The sequence below is a fragment of the Elephas maximus genome, chromosome 5 (genome assembly GCF_024166365.1).
Source record: "Elephas maximus indicus isolate mEleMax1 chromosome 5, mEleMax1 primary haplotype, whole genome shotgun sequence".
NCBI classification, from domain to species: Eukaryota; Metazoa; Chordata; class Mammalia; order Proboscidea; family Elephantidae; genus Elephas; species Elephas maximus.
In genome coordinates this window covers 163,897,232-163,920,113 of record NC_064823.1, presented here as the reverse complement: position 1 = coordinate 163,920,113, position 22,882 = coordinate 163,897,232, and the positions used below count along the sequence as shown (strand labels likewise).

At 52.5% G+C, this 22,882-nt stretch overlaps 1 protein-coding gene across 15 annotated transcripts in view; it reads right to left on the bottom strand.

The window, feature by feature from the left end:
- Positions 1-22,882, bottom strand: part of ABLIM2 (actin binding LIM protein family member 2) — a 179,896-nt gene that overhangs the window by 77,797 nt on the left and 79,217 nt on the right. For all 15 annotated transcript variants that reach the window (XR_007517717.1, XR_007517716.1, XR_007517718.1 and 12 more), the window contains exons 7-8: positions 9,193-9,280; positions 1,373-1,431 (exon numbers count right to left, since the gene is read on the bottom strand). Coding sequence is in view for 12 of the 15 variants with exons in the window: in XM_049886708.1 (XP_049742665.1) it covers positions 1,373-1,431; positions 9,193-9,280 (147 nt within the window). In the remaining 3 variants the exon portion in view is untranslated. The remainder of the gene's footprint in view (positions 1-1,372; positions 1,432-9,192; positions 9,281-22,882) is intronic.

Genomic DNA, 22,882 nt, shown 5'->3' with positions numbered 1-22,882 from the left:
TGAGGCAGGGAACAAACTGGCCCTGAGGGTCCAGAGCCCGCCCAGCACCTGGCACAGGGCCCTTGGTCAGTGACAATGGGCACAGGCCCAAGATGTGGGCCATCCGCATGTCCAATGGCGGGCAGCACAGTGGCCTGGCCAGGGCCTGGCACCACTTCCGCCTCAGGGAGGGTCACAGGGAGTCAGAGCCCCCGACTCCACCCAGGCTACGTTTGTCACAGGTCGCAGCTCACCGCAGCTAACCAGGCTGGCATGGTATTACTGAGCCCACACGTGATGGGCAGCAGGGACAAGGAGATGCCAGGCCCTGCAGATGAATTACCTCCAGGGTGGCCGAGACCACGGGGCAAGTCGCCCGCCCCTCCCTCCCTGCCCCGTGCCCAGCCTCCTCCCTCTGCTCTACGTGGCCCGCTCCTTCTCATCTTTCTGGTCTTAGTTCAAATCTCGTTTTCTCTGGAGGCTTCCCTGCCTGTCCATCTGAAGTCAGCAGTCCCTCACCGCTCTCCTTCAGCAGCCACTGGTCTCCCTGGATGCACTGGCTACCACCAGCCATTTCTACACTGTTCTCCTGGGTACGGGCTGGTTTCTGCTCTGAGATCACGCCGGCTTTGTCCCTGGCTGCACCCCCATGCCCGGCGCCCACGGAAACCTCCGCCAGTACCAACTGGCATGTGAAGGTCAGTAGGGCCTGTCCACGGAAGCCCTGTCCCCCCTTGTGCACCTCACATCAGCACCTAGCTGACCCACCTGTTACATCCTAACACCTCTGTGATGGCTGACGTTATGTGTCAACTTGGCTAGGCCATTATTCTCAGTATTACGTAATTTTCCTTCTTTTTGTGATCTGACATAAGGGGAATTTCCTTGGGGGTGTGGCCTGCATCCAATATATGGACATTCTGGCAAAGCCCTCTCTTTCTCTTGCTTTATCCTGCATCCAACTCGTCATCCTCTGACCTCTGGTTCATGGGACGATCTTGGGGTTGTCAGCCCCTGCAACCATGTGAGTCACTAGGAGCCTCCAGCCTGACACCTGACCCATGGATTTGGGACTTGCCAGTCTCCACAACTGCGTCAGCCATTTCCTTGAAATAAACCTCTCTTTATATGTATGTGTTGTCAGGTGCCGTCGAGTCGATTCTGTGTATATATATGTATTTTATACATAGACGCGCTTCATCGGTTTTGCTGTTCTAGAGAACTCAGCCTAAGACAACCTCCTGGAGCCCCTGGCTGCCCCTGCCTGCAGCCTGGCCTGGGCAGCTTCAGGGGGCTGAGCAAGGGCCGCAGAAACGGCCGAGAATCCCCTTGATTGTGCAAAGATGCCCCGAGTGTGAGGAGCAACCAGGGAAAAAAGAGCGAGGCCACCCACCTTGGTTTTGTCCTCAGTCCTCGCCACTTGCCGGCATGCAGGGTGCCAGATGGAAGAACCTGTGACAGACCCGAGAAGGAGGCGGTTAGTGTGTTCCTGAGACACAGAGGCCGTGTAGAGGCTAGCGTGGGAACAAGGGTGCCTATGACCACGTATACATCACAGTCCTGGCCCCGTGGCTCACAGCCCAGGGGGAGGGGCATAAAGTCAACAGGCAAATGCACCCCTGGGAGGTGGGCTAAGCACTCAGACAGGTGGCAGCACAGGGTCCCGAGGCCCAAGGTGGCGGCTCTCCGAGCCTGGGGCACCCAGAGAATGGCCCTTGGAGAGTAAGGCATTTGAGGTGCTTTGAGTTTAGGGGCAGTGGAGAGAAAGGGTCCCCTGGGCCACTGCCAACCTCAGTGGGGCTCAGCCAGTGTAAGCCCACCCTGCCCTCCCCCCACAAGTGTGGACAGGCCGGACATCAGTGGCTGAAACAGGTGGAACCAGCCTGAATGATGGCTTTGGGGTGAGAGCTCTTAGCGAGTGACAAGATGGGGAACTTCAGAGTGCGAGGGGGTCTGTTTTGTAGAGTGTGGGGAGCAGGTCAGGGGGTGGGTGGGTAGACACAAAGCTCTAATGCTGGGCCCAACCACATCACTAGCTTGCTGGGTCTCTGGGTGTTTGTATGACTCAGTTTCTTCTCCCATCAGCTCTGCCCAGTCGCCCAGTCAACAGCCAGCATCGTCAGCCCCGCTTCGTCACCCAGTCAACAGCCAGCACCATCAGCTCTGCCCAGTCAACAGCTAGCACCATCAGCCCCGCCCTGTCACCCAGTCAACAGCCAGCACCGTCAGCTCCGCCCCATCACCCAGTCAACAGCCAGCACCGTCAGCTCCTCCCAGTCGCCCAGTCAACAGCCAGCATCGTCAGCCCTGCCCCGTCACCCAGTCAACAGCCAGCATCGTCAGCTCTGCCCCGTCACCCAGTTAACAGTCAGCACCATCAGCTCCGCCCCGTTGCCCAGTCAACAGCCAGCACCATCAGCTCCACCCCATTGCCCAGTCAACAGCCAGCACCATCAGCTCCGCCCAGTCACCCAGTCAACAGCCAGCACCATTAACACGACACGGTCACATGGTTCCAGCTGCTGGCAGGATGGTTTTTTCCTAAGTCACCCTCAACCTGCCCAAGTCTCCATTTTTCCCACCTAAAAACTGGCTAAGAATATCCCACCTCATCAGGCAGTTGGGGGAATTTAATAAACTCAAAGAGGGCTGGCACTGCCACCTGCCCCAGCCATCTGCATATGGTTTAGGGTCCTCCTCTTGACCACCTATCCCAACCAGGCTGCGCCCTGCAAGAAGTGGGGCTGCGTCCACCCACACACACCCCGAAACCCCCAATTAGGGGCTTCAAAAGCATGGACAGAGCCTTCCAGTTCCCCCCGTGCACTAACATCTGGAAGGTGGTTTATTACCTCCCCTCTAGACAGCTTCTGTATCAACACCGACTCCTGGAGCGACCACGGTTAGACGTGTGTACGTGTAAGGTATTTATTGTTTTCTCATTTTTATAACTATAAAGGTAAAAGGTGCTCCTGATTAAAATTATGCTGTTGCTAGCTACTGTGGGGTCGGGCCCCGATGCATGGTGACCCCGTGACAAGGAACAAAATGCTGCCTGGTCCTGTGCCATCCCCGTGATCGGTTGTAGATCAGAGTGTTGTGATCCACAGGGTTTCCACTGGCTGATTTTCAGAAGATGGTCACCAGGCATTTCTTCCTTGCCCGTCCTAGTCTGGAAGCTCTGCTGAAACCTGTTCAGCATCACAGCAACACGCGGCCTCCGCGGACGAACGGGTGGCAGCTGTGCATGGGGCGCATCGGCCAGGAATCAAACCCCGGTCTCCATACGGAAGGCCAAACAAGGAATGAAAACCAGCCGTGATTCCCACCCCCTTCTCATCTGGCGCCTTCCAGAACACACACGCATTTTAGATGAAATAGGGACCCCGCTGTACAGGTAGTTTCAGATCCAGCAATTTTAGCTTAAAATTACATTGAGCATTTTCTCGTATAATTGGAAATTATAACGAGAACTTCAGGGGCTCTGCGTCACTCCATTGGGTGGGGAGAGGAGAACATGTGTGTCCGCTCCTCTCCTGTGGGTTCCTGGTTTTTCCGTCTACGTGATGCTGCGGGACCACCCCTGTCTCTCTCTGTTCCCTTGCGCACCTCCCAGGAATGGAGCCTTGGCTCAACGGCTGTGCACGTGTTTGGGGCTCTGAGGCTTCTCAGCAATTTCCCCATTTTCATCCCCACCCAGTGAACACGAGGCCTGTGTCCCCACCTTCGCCACCATGGGGGTTCACCCTTCCTTGTCATCACTGTGGACTCAACGGAGAAAAATGTTCCTGCTCGTTATTTTGGAGCTCTGGCGATACAGTGGTTAGGAGCTTGGCTGCTAACTGAAAGGTCAGCAGTTCAAAGCCACTGGCCGCCCCTGGAAACCCTAATCCAGGTCTCCCAGATAATTATCAAGAGGCAGCACCCCCACCCCCACCTATGTGAGGACAAACACCAATTAAAAATTTCAGAATTGTTTCCGCAAATTCTTCCTCTGCCTCTTTGAAAAGTTTTTGAATCAAGGATGTTCCTCAAGACCTGGAAGCCATCTCTTTTGTTGTTGTTGTGTTTTAAGTGAAAGTTTCCAGTTCAAGCCAGTTTCTCATATGAAAACTTATACACACATTATTATGTGACCCTAGTTGCTCTCCCTGTAATATGTCAGCACACTCCTCCTTTCCACCCCAAATTTCCTGTGTCCGTTCAGCCAGCTCCTGTCCCTTCTGCCCTCTCATCTCACCTCCAGACAGGACCTGTACACTTAGTCTTGTGTATCTGCTTGAACTAAGAAGCACACTCTTTACGAGTATCATTTTATGTCTTATAGTCCTGTCTAATCTTTGTCTGAAGCGTTGGCTTCGGGAGTGGTTTTAGTTCCGGGTTAACAGAAAGTCCAGGAGCCATGTCTTCTGGGGTTCTTCCAGTTCAAGATCATTAAGGCAGGTCTTTTTACTAGAATTTGAGTTCTGCACCCTACTTTTTCCCTGCTCTGCCAGGGACTCTCTGTTGTGTTCCCTGTCAGGGTGGTCATTGGTGGTATCTGGACACCATCTAGTTCTTCTGGTCTCAGGCTGATGGAGTCTCCGGTTTATGTGGCCCTTTTTGTTTCTCGGGCTAATATTTTCCTTGTGTCTTTGGTGTTCTTCACTCTCCTTTGCTCCAGGTGGGTTGGGGCCAATTGATGCATCTTAGATGGCCGTTCGCTAGCTTTTAAGACCCCAGACACCACTCGCCAAAGTGGGATGCAGAACATTTTCTTAATATGCTCTGTTATGCCAATTTACCTAGATGTCCCCTAAACCATGGTCCCCAGACCCCACCCTTGCTACTGTGTCCCTCAAAGTGTTTGGTTTATTCAGGAAACTTCTTAGCTTTTGGTTTAGTCAAGTTGTGCTGACTTCCCCTGTATTGTGTGCTGTCTGGAAGCCATCTCTTTAGAAATTAAACCATCAAGGCAGATCTTACCCCTTGTTGTGTACTGAACTGAGTCTGCCCAAAATATGGTACAAATCCTAACCCCTTATACCTGTGGTTAGGAGCCCTGGTGGTACAGTGGTTAAGAGCTCAGCTGTTAATCAAAAGATTAGCAGTTCAAATCTCCCAGCCACTCCTTGGAAACCCCATGGGGCAGTTCTACTCTGTTCTATAGGGTTGCTATGCGCAACTGGAATAACTGTGGTTATAATCCCAGTTGGAAATAGGTTTTCTTTGTTATGTTAATAAGGCAGTATTAGTGTGGGGTGTGTCTTAGGCCATTTCTTTTGAGATAAAAAGAGATTAAACAAGCAAGAAAGAAAGCAGAGATGGGGGAAGAGAGATGCTATGCATATGAAGATCACCTAGGAGCCAAAGGACAAGGAGCTTCCCCCAGAGCTACAGAGAGAGAACTCCCTCCCTACAGCGGCACCCTGAATTCAGAGTTCCAGCCTCCTAAACTGTGAGAAAATAGATTTCTGCTTGTTAAAGCTCCCCAAGTGTGGTATCTCTGCTACAGCAGCACTAGGTGACTAAGACGCCCCTACCTCCCAGGTTCCCAGAAGGAGATGAGCATAACTTCAGGTATCCTGCCACAAAGATGTCAATGTAGTGGGTTGTATCTGCTTGTTGCTGTTGTTAGGTGCCATCAGCTTGGTTCTGACTCATAGTGAACCCATGTACAACAGAACAGAACACTGCCCAGTCCTGCACCATCCTCATAATCATTGTTACGCTTGAGCCCATTGTTGCAGCCGCTGGGTCAATCCATCTCCTTGAGGGTCTTCCTCTTTTTTGCTGACCCTCTACTTTACCAAGCAGAATGTCCTTCTCCAGGGACTGATCCCTCCTGACAACACGTCCAAAGTATGTGAGACATAGTCTCATCCAAAGTATGTGAGACATAGTCTCGCCATCTTTGCTTCTAAGGAGCATTCTGGTTGTACTTCTTCCAAGACAACCTTGTTTTTTCTTTTGGCAGTCCATGGTATATTCACTATTCTTTGCTAACACCGTATTTCAAAGGCATCAATTCTTCAGTCTTTCTTATTCATCATCCAGCTTTCACATGCCTATGAGGCGATTGAATACACCATGGCTTGGGTCAGTCAGCCTTGGTCCTTAAAGGGACATCTTTGCTTTTTAACACTTTGAAGAGCTTTTTTGCAGCAGATTTGCCCAATGCAATGCATTGTTTATCTGATCAGCTACCTGAAAGTTTGGAGGTCCGAGTTCACCCAGAGGTGCCTCAGAGGAAAGAGCTGGCAATTTACTTCTAAAAAAGCCAGCCATTGAAAACCCCATGGAGCACAGCTCTACTCTGATAACATAGGGTCGCCAGGAGTCTGAGACCACTTGAAGGCAGCTGCGCTGTGGTGCATAAAGAGTGAAGCTTCTTTCCATCCATGCAAACTCTTTGGTGGCTTGCCTGGGAAGCATCATGCTCCGGTTTAACCATTTTTCAATATGAAAACTTTTCTTTCTCTTCTACTTTTGTGGAGAGGTCTTCTGGTTTGGGAGTAGATGTTGTTTTTAATTATATTTCCCCAACACCTGCCATATTATTTGAAAGAGTCCACAACCACAGAGATGACAAGGAAGGGCGAACCCCCATGGTGGTGAGGGCGGGGACACGGGCCTTGTGTTTGCTGGGTGGGGATGAAAATGGGGAAATTGCCAAAAAGCCTCAGAGCCCTAAAAATGTGCACAGCCTTTGAGCCAAGGCTCCAATCCTCGGAGGTGCTCAAGGGAATAAAGAGAGGCAGGGGTGGTCCCTGTAGCATCAGGCAGAGGGAAAAACCAGGAACCCCTGCTTCTCAGAGCTCTTGCTGCAGTGGGGTCCACTGGTCAATGACACCTCTGTGGAGCCCTTACACCCAGGGAGGGCAAGCAGAGGATCTCGAGTGACCAGTAAGATGGGGTCCATGCACCCCTCCTCACCTGAGAACCCTAGAGGCCCCTTACCACAGCACTCTGGCGCCCCCTGGGACAGAGTTTGAAAGCCCTGGCTTTGCCTGCCTTCCCTGTATAGGTGGAAAGTCTTAGGGCAGGGGGGACATACCCAAATGTCCCACCAGGTTCTGGAAGACCTGCCTAGAAATCAGGCTGCCTCAGCCCAGTGTCCTGAAGAGTGGCTTTGTCCCCCAGCTGGGGTACCCTGATGGCTCCAGGGTGACACTTTCATCCCCGAGTAGCAGAAAGCAGCTCGTTGGAGTGAGAAGGGCCCTATGTCCTTGTGGGGGGGATGCCCCAGGTAGGGGAACCCTCCCCCCAGGACTGCCCTGTGCCTGCTGGGGATGGCCCCAAAGGGTCCTTTCATGGGATCATAGAGGGGACCCGAGAGAGGCCACCCGTCTGACATCACTGCCCTGGCTCAGCCTCAGAAAGGGAGGCCTGTCTGCAGGACAGTCCACGGCCTCTGGGTCACCCAACACTGGGGACAGTGGGGTAGGGGGAGCACAGCCCTTCACTGTGGCCCCTCAGGACCTGAGACACAGAGCTGGGGAAGAGATGGTGGCAGAGCTGGGGCCTGAGACCAGCCCCCTCCCCAGCCGTCTGGGGAGAGGGACCCAGCAGTGTCAGGTCCTCTCCCCATGCCTGGCTTCTCCATGGTCCCCTCCCCGGGTCCGGGTCCAGGCCGCCTTGCCCACTCCCCGCCGGCTCCCTCCCTAGACCAGGCACAGCCCCACACCTCCTCACTCCATGCAGTGTCTGCCCCCCAGGTGGGCTTCAAAGCCCCCTCCTGTCCCACCCAGCTCATCCTCCTCTGTGCCTCCAGCCCAGCCCTTCTGCACCTCACCTTCATGCCTCCCAGCTCCTCCTGCAGCTGAAGAGCACACTCTTTCCAAGGAGCCAGAGCCTCCAGTCTCTGGGCCTCTGCTAACCTGGTGGAGTCCTGCCCATCCCCTCACAGGGGCACCTCCTCCAGACAGTCCTCCTGGCCTAGGTGGGCACACACGTGCTGGGGCAGTGTCACTGCAGACATGTCTGCCCACTTCACTGATTTACTCCCAGCACTCACCGAAGGCATATCCCTGACAGGGCTCAAGAACGAACGAGGGGCAGGGGGGGAGTCACCAAAGTGGGAAGAGTAAGTGTGACCCTCTACATCCAAAGAATAGCCTTTTGTCCCTCCCCCCATTGATGCAGAGTCCCCGGGTGGCACAAATGGTAAACATGCTCGACTACCAGCCAAAAGGTTGGAGGTTCAACCCCCCCAGAGGCACCTGGAAGAAAGGCCTGGCAATCTGCTTCTGAAAGCCTTGTAAGTCCTATGGAGCCGTTTTACTGTGACACAGGGATTGGGTGCTTCCCACCAAGCACCATGGAACACTGTGGGAGGCTGTCTGGTTTTTCTCCCAAGCTCTCCTTTATCAGAAAGCCTCACCTGGGTGTGGGGCTCTTCAACCCCTCTTCAGCCCCCTACACAACCCCCTTTGAGGGGAGAGGCCCCGTCTCCAGCAGCAGCAGGTCAGGGGCACAGGGCCAGGAAACAGCTGACCCTGAGGTGACGATGGGTCTAGCAGGCTGCATTTGCTTGCTTTTAGGTTTTGCTTGTTGTCGTTGTTACCGGCCACGGAGTCACCCAGTCTCATGGCAACCCCATACACAACAGACTGGAACACTGCCCGGTCCTGTACCGCCCTATGATTGGCTGTGGATTGGACTGTTGTGGTCCACAGGGTTTTCATTGGCTGATTTTTGGAAGTAGATTGCCAGGCCTTTCTTCCTAGTCTGTCTTAGTCTGAAAGCTCTGCTGAAACCTGTACAGCATCTCAGCAGCACACAAGCCTCCATGGAAAGACGGGCGATGGCTGCACGTGAGGAGCGCTGGGTGGGGGTCAAACCTGGGTCTCCTGCATGGAAGGGGAGAATTCTACCACTGAACCACACTGCCTCATCAAAGTTTTGCTACTGGGACCGCCTGGCTCTTTATCTTCAGTTCAGCCCTCTTGGTCTCTCATTCATCTCAGCCTCACCAGTGTCATCAAGACGGACAAACGTCTCTTGAGCTGGCCTGCACAGCGAACCTCTCGTTTTCCACACAATCCCGGGGGCGTTTTCCCTGTGGGAGGGCGGGGCTCAGGCCCACCCCGCCAGCTCCTGGCCACGTGGCTAGCACCTTCTGTACCCGTGAGATGACCCACATGGTGTGCCCCGCTCATGCCCACCGTGTTGTCGGAACCTGACAAGCACCAGCTTCTGGCCTGCGGTCCAAGCGGCGCATGGTTGTCTTACCTTGGAGATACATCTCCTCGCCCTCTGCAAACATCCGGCCACACCTGACACATAGTGCGCACGCAGGGTGGTAGTGCTTCTCACCCGCCTGTGAGAGAGAACAGACAGGTGTGTCTACCGAAGGTATCCTGCCCACAGAGCCAGCAGCCTTACCTGCGAGGGAATCAAGGACGTGGAAGGTAGGCTGCAGAAAAGGGCCGGCAACACAGGGCTCAGACTGGACCACCAACCCCTGCACAGAGCCCCGTGTGGTGGGGTCCCCATGACTGTCCAGGGAGCTGTGTCTGAATCCAGGGGTTCTGCCCCTCCTCACCTCCGCCTGGAGGAGCTACTGCCCAGGAGTAGAGACCCACCCAACCTCCACCAGGCACGATGTTGGCAGAGCCAGGGGCTTGGTTGACAGGGTCTGCCTCTTCATACTCAGAAGGGCACTGAGGGAGGGCCAGGTCTCGTCCATGTGTCCCCATTTCCACTGGTAAGGGGAGGGGACAGGGGGAGGAGAGATGAGAGGAGGAGGGAAAGCAGGGAACGGGGTGGGGGCTGTGAGGGAAGTAGTTGGAGGGGGAGAAGGAGAGGAGGGAGGTGGATGTTTTATTTGGCTTCTGTATGGGGAACGTGTCCTGACCTGAGGTTGAGGGGCTGCACTCTGTCGCTAAAGGCAGAGGTACAAACGAAAAAACCAAACTCGTTGCCGAAAAGTGGAGGTAGATGCCCACATTTCACTCTTTCCCAAAATGAGAAGCTTACTAGTCACCTCCTGAACCCAAACTTGAATTAATCAAAGCCTGATTCTGACTCATAGCAACCACACAGGACAGACTAGAACTGCCCCACAGGGTTCCCCAGGCTGTCATCTTTAAGGAAGCAGACTGCACACCTTCTCCTGCGGAGCGGCTGGGGGCTCGAACCACCGACCATTCCATTAGCAGCCAAGTACTTTAACCACTGCACCACCAGGGCCCCCTTGCATCGCTCACTGGTCCTGAGCAAGCAAGGAACGTCAATAGTGGGTAAACTCACTTCACGAGCACCTCCCTCTCCTTTCCTTCCCCATGATGACCACCAGCCCAAGGTCTTCATGCCCAGCAGGAGGAAGAGTCCAGAACAAGCTCCTCTAGACAAGGGGCCTGCCTGTCACCGTCTCTGCCAGACTTCCAGACAAATCCACACCACCCACTATCCTGGGGGGAGGCGGACAGTGAGCCCCAGCCCCACACCCGGCCTCCGTACCCTGCTTCCCCCGCCTGTACGTCCTTCTGCTCATCCCAAACACCGCCTCCTCCAGGAAGCCCTCCCTAAGGCTCTGCCATCTTGAGCCCTGGAAACCCCACGGTCACATTGGGGCTGGTCATTACTCTGCCTGGGGGACAGTGAGCCCCTTGAGGGCAGGGGCATCCCCCAAGCTGACCACTTCAGGAGGCAGTCATTGCAGGGTCTGTTTGGAAGGAGGGCACACCACAGCATTCTCCCAAAAGGAATGAGTGTAAAACCGTCATTTTCGTGACTTTTTTTCTGAGACGAATTAAAGACAGGAACAGTTCTATGTTTTTGTGAGTAAAAATCACTGGGTAACAGCATCACAGCTGTCCTTATGGCCTCACCACGTTTCTAACAGTCCCTGATGAATGAATGCATGTGGAATGAATGGATGTGTCCCCTGAGTTCACAGTCTTGGAGCTGCCCTCACGCCCAGCTGGCCCAGGGCACCCTGCTTTCACAAGGGGCATGATTTCAAACAGCAGAAATCCAGGGAGAAAGCAGCCTGGCCTTCTCCCTGGCCTGGTGGCCTGGCAGGTCAGGACGAGAGAGAACGCATGGGGAGGGTTTTAAGAGGACAGGTGTTACATCCAGCCCAGGTACGCTGAGCCGAGAAGAGCCAATGGCACCTCGCTGTCCCTGAGCCTGGACAGCGCCCCTCCCCGACCAAAGCAAACTCCCTTTCAGTCCCCGGTAATGGCAGCCGCAGCAGCGGCATCTCTGTAGTGTGGCCAATAAATAACTTCACCCACATGGACATGTCTGGACCCTGAGGACAATTCTCATCGGTAAATCACGACCCTCGTTCACAGACCCTGGGTGACTCAAATGGTTTGTGACCAACTACTAACCAAAACGCGGGTGGTTTCAAATCCAGCCAGCAGTGCCACGGAAGAAAGGTCTGGCAACCTACTTCCTTAAAGATTATAGCCAAGAAAACCCTATGGGGCAGTTCTCATACACGGAAGTCGCCCTGAGTCAGGGTCAACTCAACAGTAACCAGTTAACCGATTATCACGGGAAAGCCATTTGCTGTTTGGAGCGTGTGTGTATTTGTGTGTGTGTTAGTGTGTGTATGTGTGCATTTTGTGTGTGTTTGTGTGTGTGTGTGCGTATAAGGTCCCTGGGTGTCCCAAACAGTTTGCACTCAACTACTAACCAAAAGGTTGACACCGAGCGGCTCTGCAGAAGGAAGACGTGGCAACCTGCTCCTGTTAAGACTACAGCCAGGTGAACCCTACGGAGCAGCTCTTTGTAGCAACTGGGGCCGCCACGAGTCAGGATCGACACGGTAGCAGCAAGGTTTTTTTGGCTTTATTTTTTGTGAGAAGCCCGAAGTACACAGCTGGAGGGTGGGGCCAGGTCGGAGCCCAGGCAGCCGAGCGTCAGTCCGGCCCTTGAAGCCCCATCCTGTGGTCTCAAGCCTGGCGTGGCGGCCCTCGACCCCTGGGTGTGGGCTCCATCCTCACCTGGCCCACTCCCCACACCCCACACAAACAACACGGAGGAACCCCACAAACCGAAGGCCAGCCTGCAAGTACAGCCTCCGCTCTTACCAAGCTCGAAACCCACGCTTTAGAGTCAGGGAGGGGCCCCTCGGGAGGAGCGAGCGCAAGGGGCCTGAGGGGGCTCTGGGGGCAGGGCGTGTCTGTTCCTGGATCAGGGTGCCGCCGGACAGGGTGAGCCCACGCGTGGGGATTTATCGACTGCCCACTGTGGTGGGAGCACCTTTCTCTACATGTGTTCTGGGTGCAGCTTACATGTCAAAAAAAAAAGTTTTCCCACAAAATGGATCAACGACCTAAATATAAGACCTAAATATAAACCGCTAGAGGAAAACAGAGGAGTAAAGCGTCAGACTTGGCAACGGATCCTTAGACCAGGAACCAGAATCGCAAGCAACACAAGAAAAACAAATCGAACTTCATCAAAATCTTAAAAGTTCTGTGCATCAAAGGTTATTAACAAGAAAGTGAAAAGACAGCCTACAGAATGGGAGAAAATACGTGCCAATCACATGCTGATAAGGTTTAATATCCAAAATAGATGAAGAACTCTCAAAACTCAACAGCAAAAAGACAACCCGATAAAAATGGGCAAAGGGCTTGTTTAGACATTTCTCCAAAGAAGATACACAAATGGCCAACAAGAACACAACAAGATGCTCAGCGTCATTACTCGTTCCAAACCCGTGGCCACCGAGTCGATTCTGACTCACAGCGACCCCGCAGGACAGGGTAGAACTGCCCCATAGGGTTTCCAAGGCCGTAATCTTTAGGGGAGCAGACTGCCACAGCTTTCTCCTGCAGAGCAACGGTGGGTTCACCCACTGACCTTCCAGTTAGCAGCCAAGCACTCTAACCTTTGCGCCACCAGGGCTCCTTATTGTCGTTGTTGTTGTTAGATGCCATCGAGTCGGCTCCGATTCATAGCGACCCTATGCACAGCAGATCTACCAATTCCACTCCTAGGTGTGGACCCAAGAGAAAGGAAAACATACGTCCACACAGAGACTTGTGCACAAAGGTTTGGAACAGCACTATTCAGGATGGCCAAAAGGTGGAAACAACCCAGGTGTCCATCAACAGACGCTGGATAAACAAAAAGTGGTCCGGCCATACAGTGGCTCATAGTGACCCCATGCACAACAGAACTAAACATTGCCCGGTCCTGCACCATCCTCACGCACGTTGCTATGTTTGAGCCCGTTGTTGCAGCCACTGTGTCAATCCATCTCATTGAGTGTCTTTCTCTCTTTCACTGACCCTTTACTCTACCTAGCATGATGTCTTTCTCCAGGGACCGATCCCTCCTGACAACATGTCTAAGGTATGTGAGACGCAGTCTCTCCACCCTTGCTTCTAAGGAGCACTCTGTCTGTCCTTTGGAGTATTGCTCAGCCATAGAAAGGGTTGAAGTTCTGACACAGGCTGAACTTTGATGAAATTAGAAAATATTACGCTGAGTAAGAAAGTAGACAGACACAAAAGGCCACACACTGTATGGTCCTGTGACATGAAATGTCCAGGACAGGTAAACCCAGAAAGCAGATTAGAGGTGGCCAGGGGCTGGAGGGGGTGCGGGGGGAGTGACTGCTTCAGAGACGCAGGCCGCGTTTTGGGGTGAAAAACTAGAGACAGGCAGTGGTTGCTCAACGCTGTGAACGCACAGAATGCCGCCTGAAAACAGTTAGTTGAATGGTATGTGAAGGTCATTTCAATTAAAAAAAAAAAAGTGTTTTCCCTAAAAGGTGGGTCTCTGGTGCTTCGTCTATAAAATGAAGGCAACAGAAATGACCCCCTGGAGGCTCTTTTCTACCTTAAAACTCTGATTCCAAGACAGTACTAATGGCTGACTTTTTATTACCAGCCGTGCGCCGAGAAGCGTGCCAAGTGTTTTGCACGCCTTATTTCACTGAATTCCATCCTCACAACAACCCTGGGGACAGGCACTGTCATCTGTCCCCATTTTGCAGATGAGGAAACCGAGGTTCCGGGAGGTAAGGAGACCCACCCAAGCCCACCACACTGACAAAGACGGAGCCGGGATTCACACCTGCCCTCAGACAGACTCCCGGCCTGTGCTCCCTGATTCCCTGCTCTGGGAAGATGCCTGCTGCCTTGGGGGGCAGGAGGAGCCAGTGGTAGCTAAGCCCCTGCAGGCCCTGGTGGCTGGCGGCTTGGGATTACTCCCCCGCAAGCTCATCATCACTGCAGACAGTCCTCCTCCTACGCCCCCCTGTGAACAGGGACACTGGGCGAGGACGCAGGGAAAGGCACTGACTAGGGCAGCCACTGTGTGTCAGCGTGGAGAAGGAAGCCCCCGCAGGACCCACAGCTCCTTCTGCTCACGGCACTGAGGCCGGAGCTGGGCCCACAATACAGAGAGTTAGAGCCAAGCCTGAACCCAGGCCGCCTCATCTCAGTCCCCTTCCCTGGACCACCACGTGGCTGGAGGAGGGAGCACCTCACTCACAGCTTGGGCCGCTTATCTGTAAATGCAAAGGGCAACACCAACACCAAATAGAAAGTTCCAGAACCATCCCTCCATCGTGGAGACACAGGACTGGCGTGTCTGCTCCTCAGGCCACACGAGTGAACACTCAGGCCATCCCCGAGTCCAGTGGTCAGTATGTGCCTGCTTGGCCTGTCCTGGGACCCTCACTTCCTGGGTGGGAGCCCTTGGTGACAAAGCTGAATTTTACCTGAGCCCTTTGTTAAAGAAAACCCCTCACTCTGTGTGTGTTCAGGTTACTGCACCCCGTGCTTTGACAGCTGCCGCTGGGTCAACCCCAACTCATGGCGACCCTACACACAACACGCCGAAACACTGCCCAGTCCTGTGCCATCCCCTTGATTGGTTGTGGATCTGGCTGTTGTGATCCATAGCATTTTCAGTGGCTGATTTTGGGAAGCAGATCACCAGGCCTTTCTTCCTAGTCCCTCTTAGTCAGGAAGCTCCACTGAAACCTGTCCAACAACACACAAGCCTCCACTGAAGACGGGTGGTGGCCGGGCATGAGGTGTGCTGGCCAGGAACCGCACCCGGGTCTCCCACATGGAGGGTGAGAATTCTGCCGCTGAACCACCAGCACCCGCTGGAATAGACGTTTCCCTTCCTTCCTCCCCAACCTTTGTCTCTCCCTCAGCCTAATCCTTACCCCCCCACTCCCTCCCCTGGACCCTCAGGGTCCCGGTGGCCTTACTGTGAGAAAAGAAAACGTTCCCACCAAACGGGCCCAGCAGCAACCTTAACAACTATCCCCGGCTCATCCCGGTGTCAGCCCTCCGCGTCCAGAGCTGCAGTTCTTCGTCAGCAGAGGACCCAACTCAGGCTCAGTTCTGCTGTCTCCTCCTCCCTCCCGCACCCCTTCCCCTCCCTCACGATAATCCTTTTGAATAAAAGTCACCCTTGCCTGTTTAGGAAACCCTGGTAGTGTAGTGGTTGAGTGCTATATCTGCTAACCGAAAGGTCGGCAGTTCAAATCCACCAGGTGCTCCTTGGAAACTCCATGGGGCAGTTCTACTCTTGCCTATCCGGTCTCTATGAGTCGGAATCAACTTGACAGCAATGGGTTTTTTGTATTTTTGCCTGTGTAACACTGGTCACTGCCTTTTTTTTCTTTGACACTGGGGAGTCACGCTGTCTTGTGGTACAGCGTCCCTGTCTGTAAAATAGGGGGACTCTTCCCCCTCTCAGGGTTATAGTAGGAAATAATGCTGCTCTCTGACTCCAGGCTACTCAGATCCACAGTTAGCACCCACGGAAGCAGCAGTCAAGGATCGGACAACGGCAGCGTGGAGAGAAGGAACGGGCTGTCTCACTGGGGGAGAGCAACTAGGAGTACATAGCAGGGTGTATATAAATTTTTGGATGAGAGACTGACTTGATTTGTAAACTTTCACTTAAAGCACAATACAAATAATAATAAAAAAAGAATCAGACGATGCACTGCATTGAGCAAATCTGCTACAAAAGACCTCTTTAAAGTGTTAAAAAGCAAAGATGTCACCTTGAAAACTAAGGTGCCCCTGACTCAAGACCCTGTTTCAATCACCTCATATGCATGTGAAAGCTGGACAATGAATAAGGAAGACCAAAGAAGAACTGATGTCTTTGAATTGTGGTGTTGGCAAAGAATATTGAATATACCATGGACTGCCAAAAAGGAAGAAATGAGGAAGTAAAAGAACTGAACACAAGATTTCAAAGGGCGGCTTGAGAAGACAAAGTAAAGTATTATAATGACATGTGCAAAGAGGTGGAGATGGAAAACCAAAAAGGAAGAACAGCATTTCTCAAACTGAAAGAACTGAAGAAAAAAATCCAGGCCTCAAGTTGCAATAGTGAAGGGTTCTATGGGGGAAAATATTAAACGATGCAGGAAGTATCAAAAGAAGATGGAAGGAATACACAGAGTCGTTACACCAAAAAGAATTAGTCAATGTTCAACCACTTCAAGAGGTGGCATATGATCACAAACCAACGGTACTGAAGGAAGAAGTCCAAGCTGCTCCGAAGGCATTGGCGAAAAACGAGGCTCCAGGAATTGATGGAATATCAACTGAGATGTTTCGACAAACAGATGCAACGCTGGAGGTGCTCACTCATCTATGCCAAGAAATATGGAAGACAGCTTCCTGGCCAAATGACTAGAAGAGATCCATATTTATGCCTATTCCCAAGAAAGGTGATCCCACCGAATGCAGAAATTATACAATGATATCATTGATCAAACATGCAATCGAGATGCATTGATAATTACTGGCAATTGGAATGCAAAAGTTGGAAACAAAGAAGAAGGATCAGTAGTTGGAAAATATGGCCTTGGTGATAGAAACAATGCTGGAGATCAAATGATAGAATTTTGCAAGACCAACGACTTCTTCATTGCAAATACCTTCTTTCACCAACATAAACGGCAACTATACACGTGGACCTCACCAGATGGAACACACAGAAATCAAATTGACTACTTCTGTGGGAAGAGACGATGGAAAAGCTCAATATCATCAGTCAGAAAAAGGTCAGGGGCCAACTGAAGAGACCATCAATTGCTCATATGCAAGTTCAGGCTGAAAGTGAAGAAAATCAGAGCAAGTCCACAAGAGCCAAAATATGACCTTGAGTACCTCCCACCTGAATTTAGAGATCATCTCAAGAATAGATTTGACGCATTAAACACTAGTGACCGAAGGCCAGATGAGTTGTGGAATGACATCAAGGACATCATCCATGAAGATAGCAAGAGGTCACTGAAAAGATAGGAAAGAAAGAAAAGACCAAGGTGGATGTCAGAGGAGACTCTGAAACTTGCTCACGAACATTGAGCAGCTAAAGCAAAAGGAAGAATTGATGAAGTAAAAGAACTGAACACAAGATTTCAAACGGCCTCTGGAGAAGACAAAGTAAAGTATTATAATGACGTGCAAAGATCAGGAGATGGAAAACCAAAAGGGAAGAACATGCTCAGCGTTTCTCAAAATGAAAGAACTGAAGAAAAAATTCAAGCCTCAAGTTGCAATAGTGAAGGATTCTATGGGGAAGATATTAAACGACGCAGGAAGCATCAAAAGAAGATGGAAGGAATACACAGAGTCATTATACCAAAAAGAATTAGTCAATATTCAACCATTTCAAGAGGTGGCACATGATCAGGAACCGATGGTACTGAAGGAGGAAGTCCAAGCTGCTCTGAAGGCATTGGCGAAAAACAAGGCTCCAGGAATTGATGGAATATCAATTGAGATGTTTCAACAAACAGATGCAGCTCTGGACGTGCTCACTCGTCTATGCCAAGAAATGTGGAAGACAGCTTCCTGGCCAGCTGACTGAAAGAGATCCATATTTATGCCTATTCCCAAGAAAGGTGATCCCACCGACTGTGGAAATTATAGAACAATATCATTAATATCACACGCAAGCAAAATTTTACTGAAGATCATTCAAAAACGGCTGTAGCAGTATATTGACAGGGAACTGCCTGAAATTCAGGCCGATTCAGAAGAGGACATGGAACGAGGAATATCATTGCTGTTGTCAGATGGATCCTGGCTGAAAGCAGAGAATACCAGAAGGATGTTTACCTGTGTTTTATTGATTATGCAAAGGCATTTGACTGTGTGGATCATAAGAAATTATGGATAACATTGTGAAGAGTGGGAATTCCAGAACACTTAATTGTGCTCATGCAGAACCTGTACATAGATCAAGAGGCAGTTGTTTGGACAGAACAAGGGGATACTATGTGGTTTCAAGTCAGGAAAGGTGTGCATCAGGGTTGTATCCTTTCACCATTACCTATTTAATCTGTATGCTGAACAAATAATCCAAGAAGCTGGACTATATGAAGACGAACGGGGCATCAGGATTGGAGGAAGACTCATTAACAACCTGCATTATGCAGATGACACAACCTTGCTTGTTGAAAGTGAAGAGGACTTGAAGCACTTACTAATGAAGATCAAAGACAACAGCCTTCACCATGGATTGCACCTCAACATAAAGAAAACAAAAATCCTCACAACTGGACCAATAAGCAACATCATGGTAAACGGAGAAAAGGTTGAAGTTGTCAAGGATTTCATTTTACTTGGATCCACAATCAACAGCCGTGGAAGCAGCAGTCAAGAAATCAACAGACGCAATGCATTGGGCAAATCTGCAAAGATGTCACCCTGAAGACTAAGGTGCGCCTGACCCAAGCCATGGTATTTTCAATCACATCATATGCATGTGAAAGCTGGACAATGAATAAGGAAGACCGAAGAAGAGTTGACACCTTTGAATTGTGGTGTTGGCGAAGAATATTGAATACACCATGGACTGCCAAAAGATGGAACAAATCTGTCTTAGAAGTACAGCCAGAATGCTTCTTAGAGGCAAGGATGGCGAGACTACGTCTTACATACTTTGGACATGTTATCAGGAGGGATCAGTCCCTGGAGAAGGACATCATGCTTGGCAGAGTACAGGGTCAGCGGAAAAGAGGAAGACCCTCAACGAGGTGGATTGACACAGTGGCTGCAACAATGAGCTCAAGGATAACAACAATTGTAAGGATGGCGCAGGACCGGGCAGTGTTTAGTTCTGTTGTGCATAGGGTCGCTATGAGTTGGAGCTGACTCGATGGCACCTAACAATAACATGGACTGCCAAAAGAACAAACAAATCTGTCTTGGAAGTACAACCAGAATGCTCCTTAGAACACATCATCAGGAAAGACCAATGGTTAGTAAAGGACATCATGGTTGGTAGAGGGTCACCTGTGAGTCCGAGGGGACTCGAGGGCATCTAACAACAACAACTGACTCCAGGGGTGGCGTTGAACTATAAGGCCTGGCACAGCTGACAGCCACCGTGGGCCCATCCCCACCCCACACTTCCTGCTGGGAATAGGCAGGTTTTAGGAGGCCACGGAGGACCCTTTTGGATCAAGAAATACAAGTGTCTGTGCTGCTCAAACCAATTCCAATGGTCACTGTCGACGGGACCAGCATGTGGGTGCACTGTGTCACCAGGCCCAGGGGCCATGCTCCGCATTCTCTGAAGGCCACGTCCTACCACCTACCACCATAGAAAGACCTAGCAGAGCCCCCTCCACCACGCAGACGGCCCAGCCGCCACATGTATGGGGCCAGGATGGCTCAGATGAAAAATGTATCAAAAGCCCATGAGTGCAGTGCACAGTGTAAAAAGGTATGTGTGCCTCCCGACAAGAGGCCGTTCTCTTTCATAGGATGAAAGAAGGCTCCTTAGACACCACCGACACAGCCTCCAAGGGCTCAATGCAGCAAGTGGCCAACCAGACCTTCCAAGTACCCTGTGGGCCGTCTGCCACCCCTCAGCGTCCCCCAGGGGCTGCTTTACCCTGAAAACAAGCGCAAACGCCTCTCCAGGCCTTCTGCAGCCCCATGCCTCTGCCGCGTCCCCTCAGACCCAGACCTCGACCCCTGCCATGCACCCCAGCTCTGAGCGGACTCCAGAACCTGCTTACTGTCCCCTCTGATCCTCCTGTCTGCTGTCCCCTCGGCCCAGAGCACTCTTCACCCAGCCTAAGTGTCACACCTGGAACCTGACGTCTTCCTGGAGATCGCGAGGAGCCAAGTGTTGTTACTGTTATTGTCGGCTGCCTTCGAGTTGCCTGACTCAGGGCGACCCCCTGCACAACAGAACGAGTTGCTGCCCCATCTTGTGCCACCCCCGTGACCAGTTAGGGATCCGACTGCTGTGAATCAGAGGGTTTTCAGCAGTAAATGGCCAGGCCTTTCTTCCTAGTCTGAGTCTGGAAGCTCCACTGAAACCTGTTCAGCATCACAGCAACACGCAGGTCTCCCCTGACGACGGGTGCTGGCTTCACACGAGGTGTGTGGACCGGAATAAAACCCAGGTCTCCTGCATGGAGGGCGAGAATCCTCCCCCTGATGCACCACTGCCTGCTGTTCTCTCCTGGGCTATACGGGAGGTGCACTGGCTGGGAAACGAACCCAGGTCTCCTGCATGGAGGGCAAGAATCCTCCCCCTGACCCACCGCTGCCTGCTGTTCTCTCCTGGGCTATGCGTGAGGTGCACTGGCTGGGAAACGAACCCAGGTCTCCTGCATGGAGGGCAAGAATCCTCCCTCTGACCCACCACTGCCTGCTGTTCTCTCCTGGGCTATGTGTGAGGTGCACTGGCTGGGAAACGAACCCAGGTCTCCTGCATGGAGGGCAAGAATCCTCCCTCTGACCCACCGCTGCCTGCTGTTCTCTCCTGGGCTATGTGTGAGGTGCACTGGCTGGGAAATGAACCCAGGTCTCCTGCATGGAAGGCGAGAATCCTCCCTCTGACCCACCGCTGCCTCTCACACAGGAGGTGTTCACTGAAGGTGTTCTGAACGGGAACAGTACCCGGGAGCTGCTCCTAAGTGGGGTTTCTGGCCACACGAGTCTTCCACCTGCTAGTGAACCTGCTCCTACCTTGGGATAGTCACACAGTCAAATCGATTCTGACTCACAGAGACTCCGTGTGACAGACCAGAACTGCCCCACAGGGCAATCTAGGCGGTAATCTTTATGGGAGCAGATCGCCAGGCCATTGTCCTGAGGAGCGGCTGGTGGGTTTGAACTGCCAACCTTTTATTTAGCAGCCAAATGCTTCACCGTTGGGCCACCAGGGCTGCCTTGGATATCCCCATATGTATCAGCATATCAAGGCTCTGAAGAGTCCCGTAGCCAGCGTTCTCTCCATCAGACACACTGACAGGAAGGTGGTGAACCGGTGAGGGTGAGGGGGACAGAGATCTCAGGGTAAGGGCTGATGCTACTGGGGGCAAAAGCAGGCACGCGGTGATGCAAAGAAGGCGTGGGCGTGTATCCGCACGTGTGATCTCAAAGGAGCGCTTCTCGTGATAACGGGTCGCTCTGGGTGCTGACGGGTGGGGTGGGGTTTACTTCACAATAAACTGGTATTCCTTTTGAGTGTGTGTCTGTTTTTATATAAGCATATTTACTGAAATAAGCAAAGAGAAGTTGCAGGCTGGGCAGGTAGACATCACCCCTGTCCTTAGGAAACGCTCTTACAGGTCCAAACCACAGGGTTCATTTTCTTGCAGTGATAAGAGTCACAATGCTGATGGGATAAGATGGGAAAGAGAAGAACCACCGGTCATCCTGGAGGTGATTCCAACTTATGGCGCCCCCACGTGTCTCAGAACAGAACTGCGCTCCATAGGGCTCTCAACAGCTGGGTTTTTTGGAAGTAGATTGCCAGGCCTTTCTTCCAAGGAGCCTCTGGGTAGACTCGAACCCTCAGCTTCTTGGTTAGCAGCTGAGTGCTGGAACCAGTGAACCCTCTGCACCACCCAGGGACTCCCAGAAAGAAGAGGAAACAAACCCACACACAAGTGTTCCCTAGTCTCAGGATGTGTTTATTGAAATGGAAAAATGTTTGACTGGCCACCTGTGGCAGGGAGGTAAATGCCAGGTGGTCCCCTCTCCTACCCCCTCCCCTGGAGCCTCTAAAGGGCCTGGGTGGGATACACAGTGGGTGTTCAGGAAAGGTCTGGAAAGTGAATGGAGGAAGGAGGGGGAGGAGGGAGAGAAGGAGGAGTGGGAGGAGGAGGGGGATGAGAGAAGGGAGAGGAGGGGGAGGAAGAAGGGGAGAAAGGAGGGAAGGGGAGGAAGGAGAGGAGGGAGGATGGAGAGGTAGGAGGGGGAGGAAGGAGAAGGGGGAAGAAGGAGGAAAGGAGGAGGGACAGAAGGAGGGGGAAGAAGGAGGGGGAGGAGGGGGAGGATGGGGAGGAAGGAGAAGGGAAAGGAGGAGGAGGAGAAGGAGGGAGGAAGAGGGAGGGAAAAACCAATTAGCAGCCCCAGGGACCAGGCTTCCCGTCACCATGGTGACAGACCTGGTGCACGTGCTGCACCAGGGAAGCCGGCTGGGAGGTGGCTCTGTCAGGGTTAACAGAGGGCCGGGCTGAGAAGCACCCCTCCCCCACCTGCTCACTCCCATCTTTGCAGGGAAGCTTCCAGCTAACACTGGTGAGAAAAGAGAGAAGAAGGCAGGCATGGGGTGAAAGGAAGGCTCAGGCTTCAGGTGCACTGGTCCCACGTGCCCCCTCCCCCTGTGAACCTCGTTGCTGGTACCAGGCTGTTGCTGTGACTCCAACCCCATCTCTGCTCTGGGTCAGAGGGGACACCCTGCAGGGGACTGCTCTCAGAACCTCCCACCTGTGCCCCCAAGTCCCAGATCCTCCCCATGCCCAGGCCACAGGGGGTGGAGGCTGATATGCACCAGCCCCCCGGCCCCCCCAGGGGCCCACCTGCACTTTCACCCACCCCAGCTCCAGTAGGCTCCTCAGACATTCAGTTGGCCAGCAGGGGTGCTCAGCACTGAGGTGCAGCTGGGGGAGAGGGAGAGGGAGCCCCACAGCCCCCACGCTTCACAGGCCGGGCTG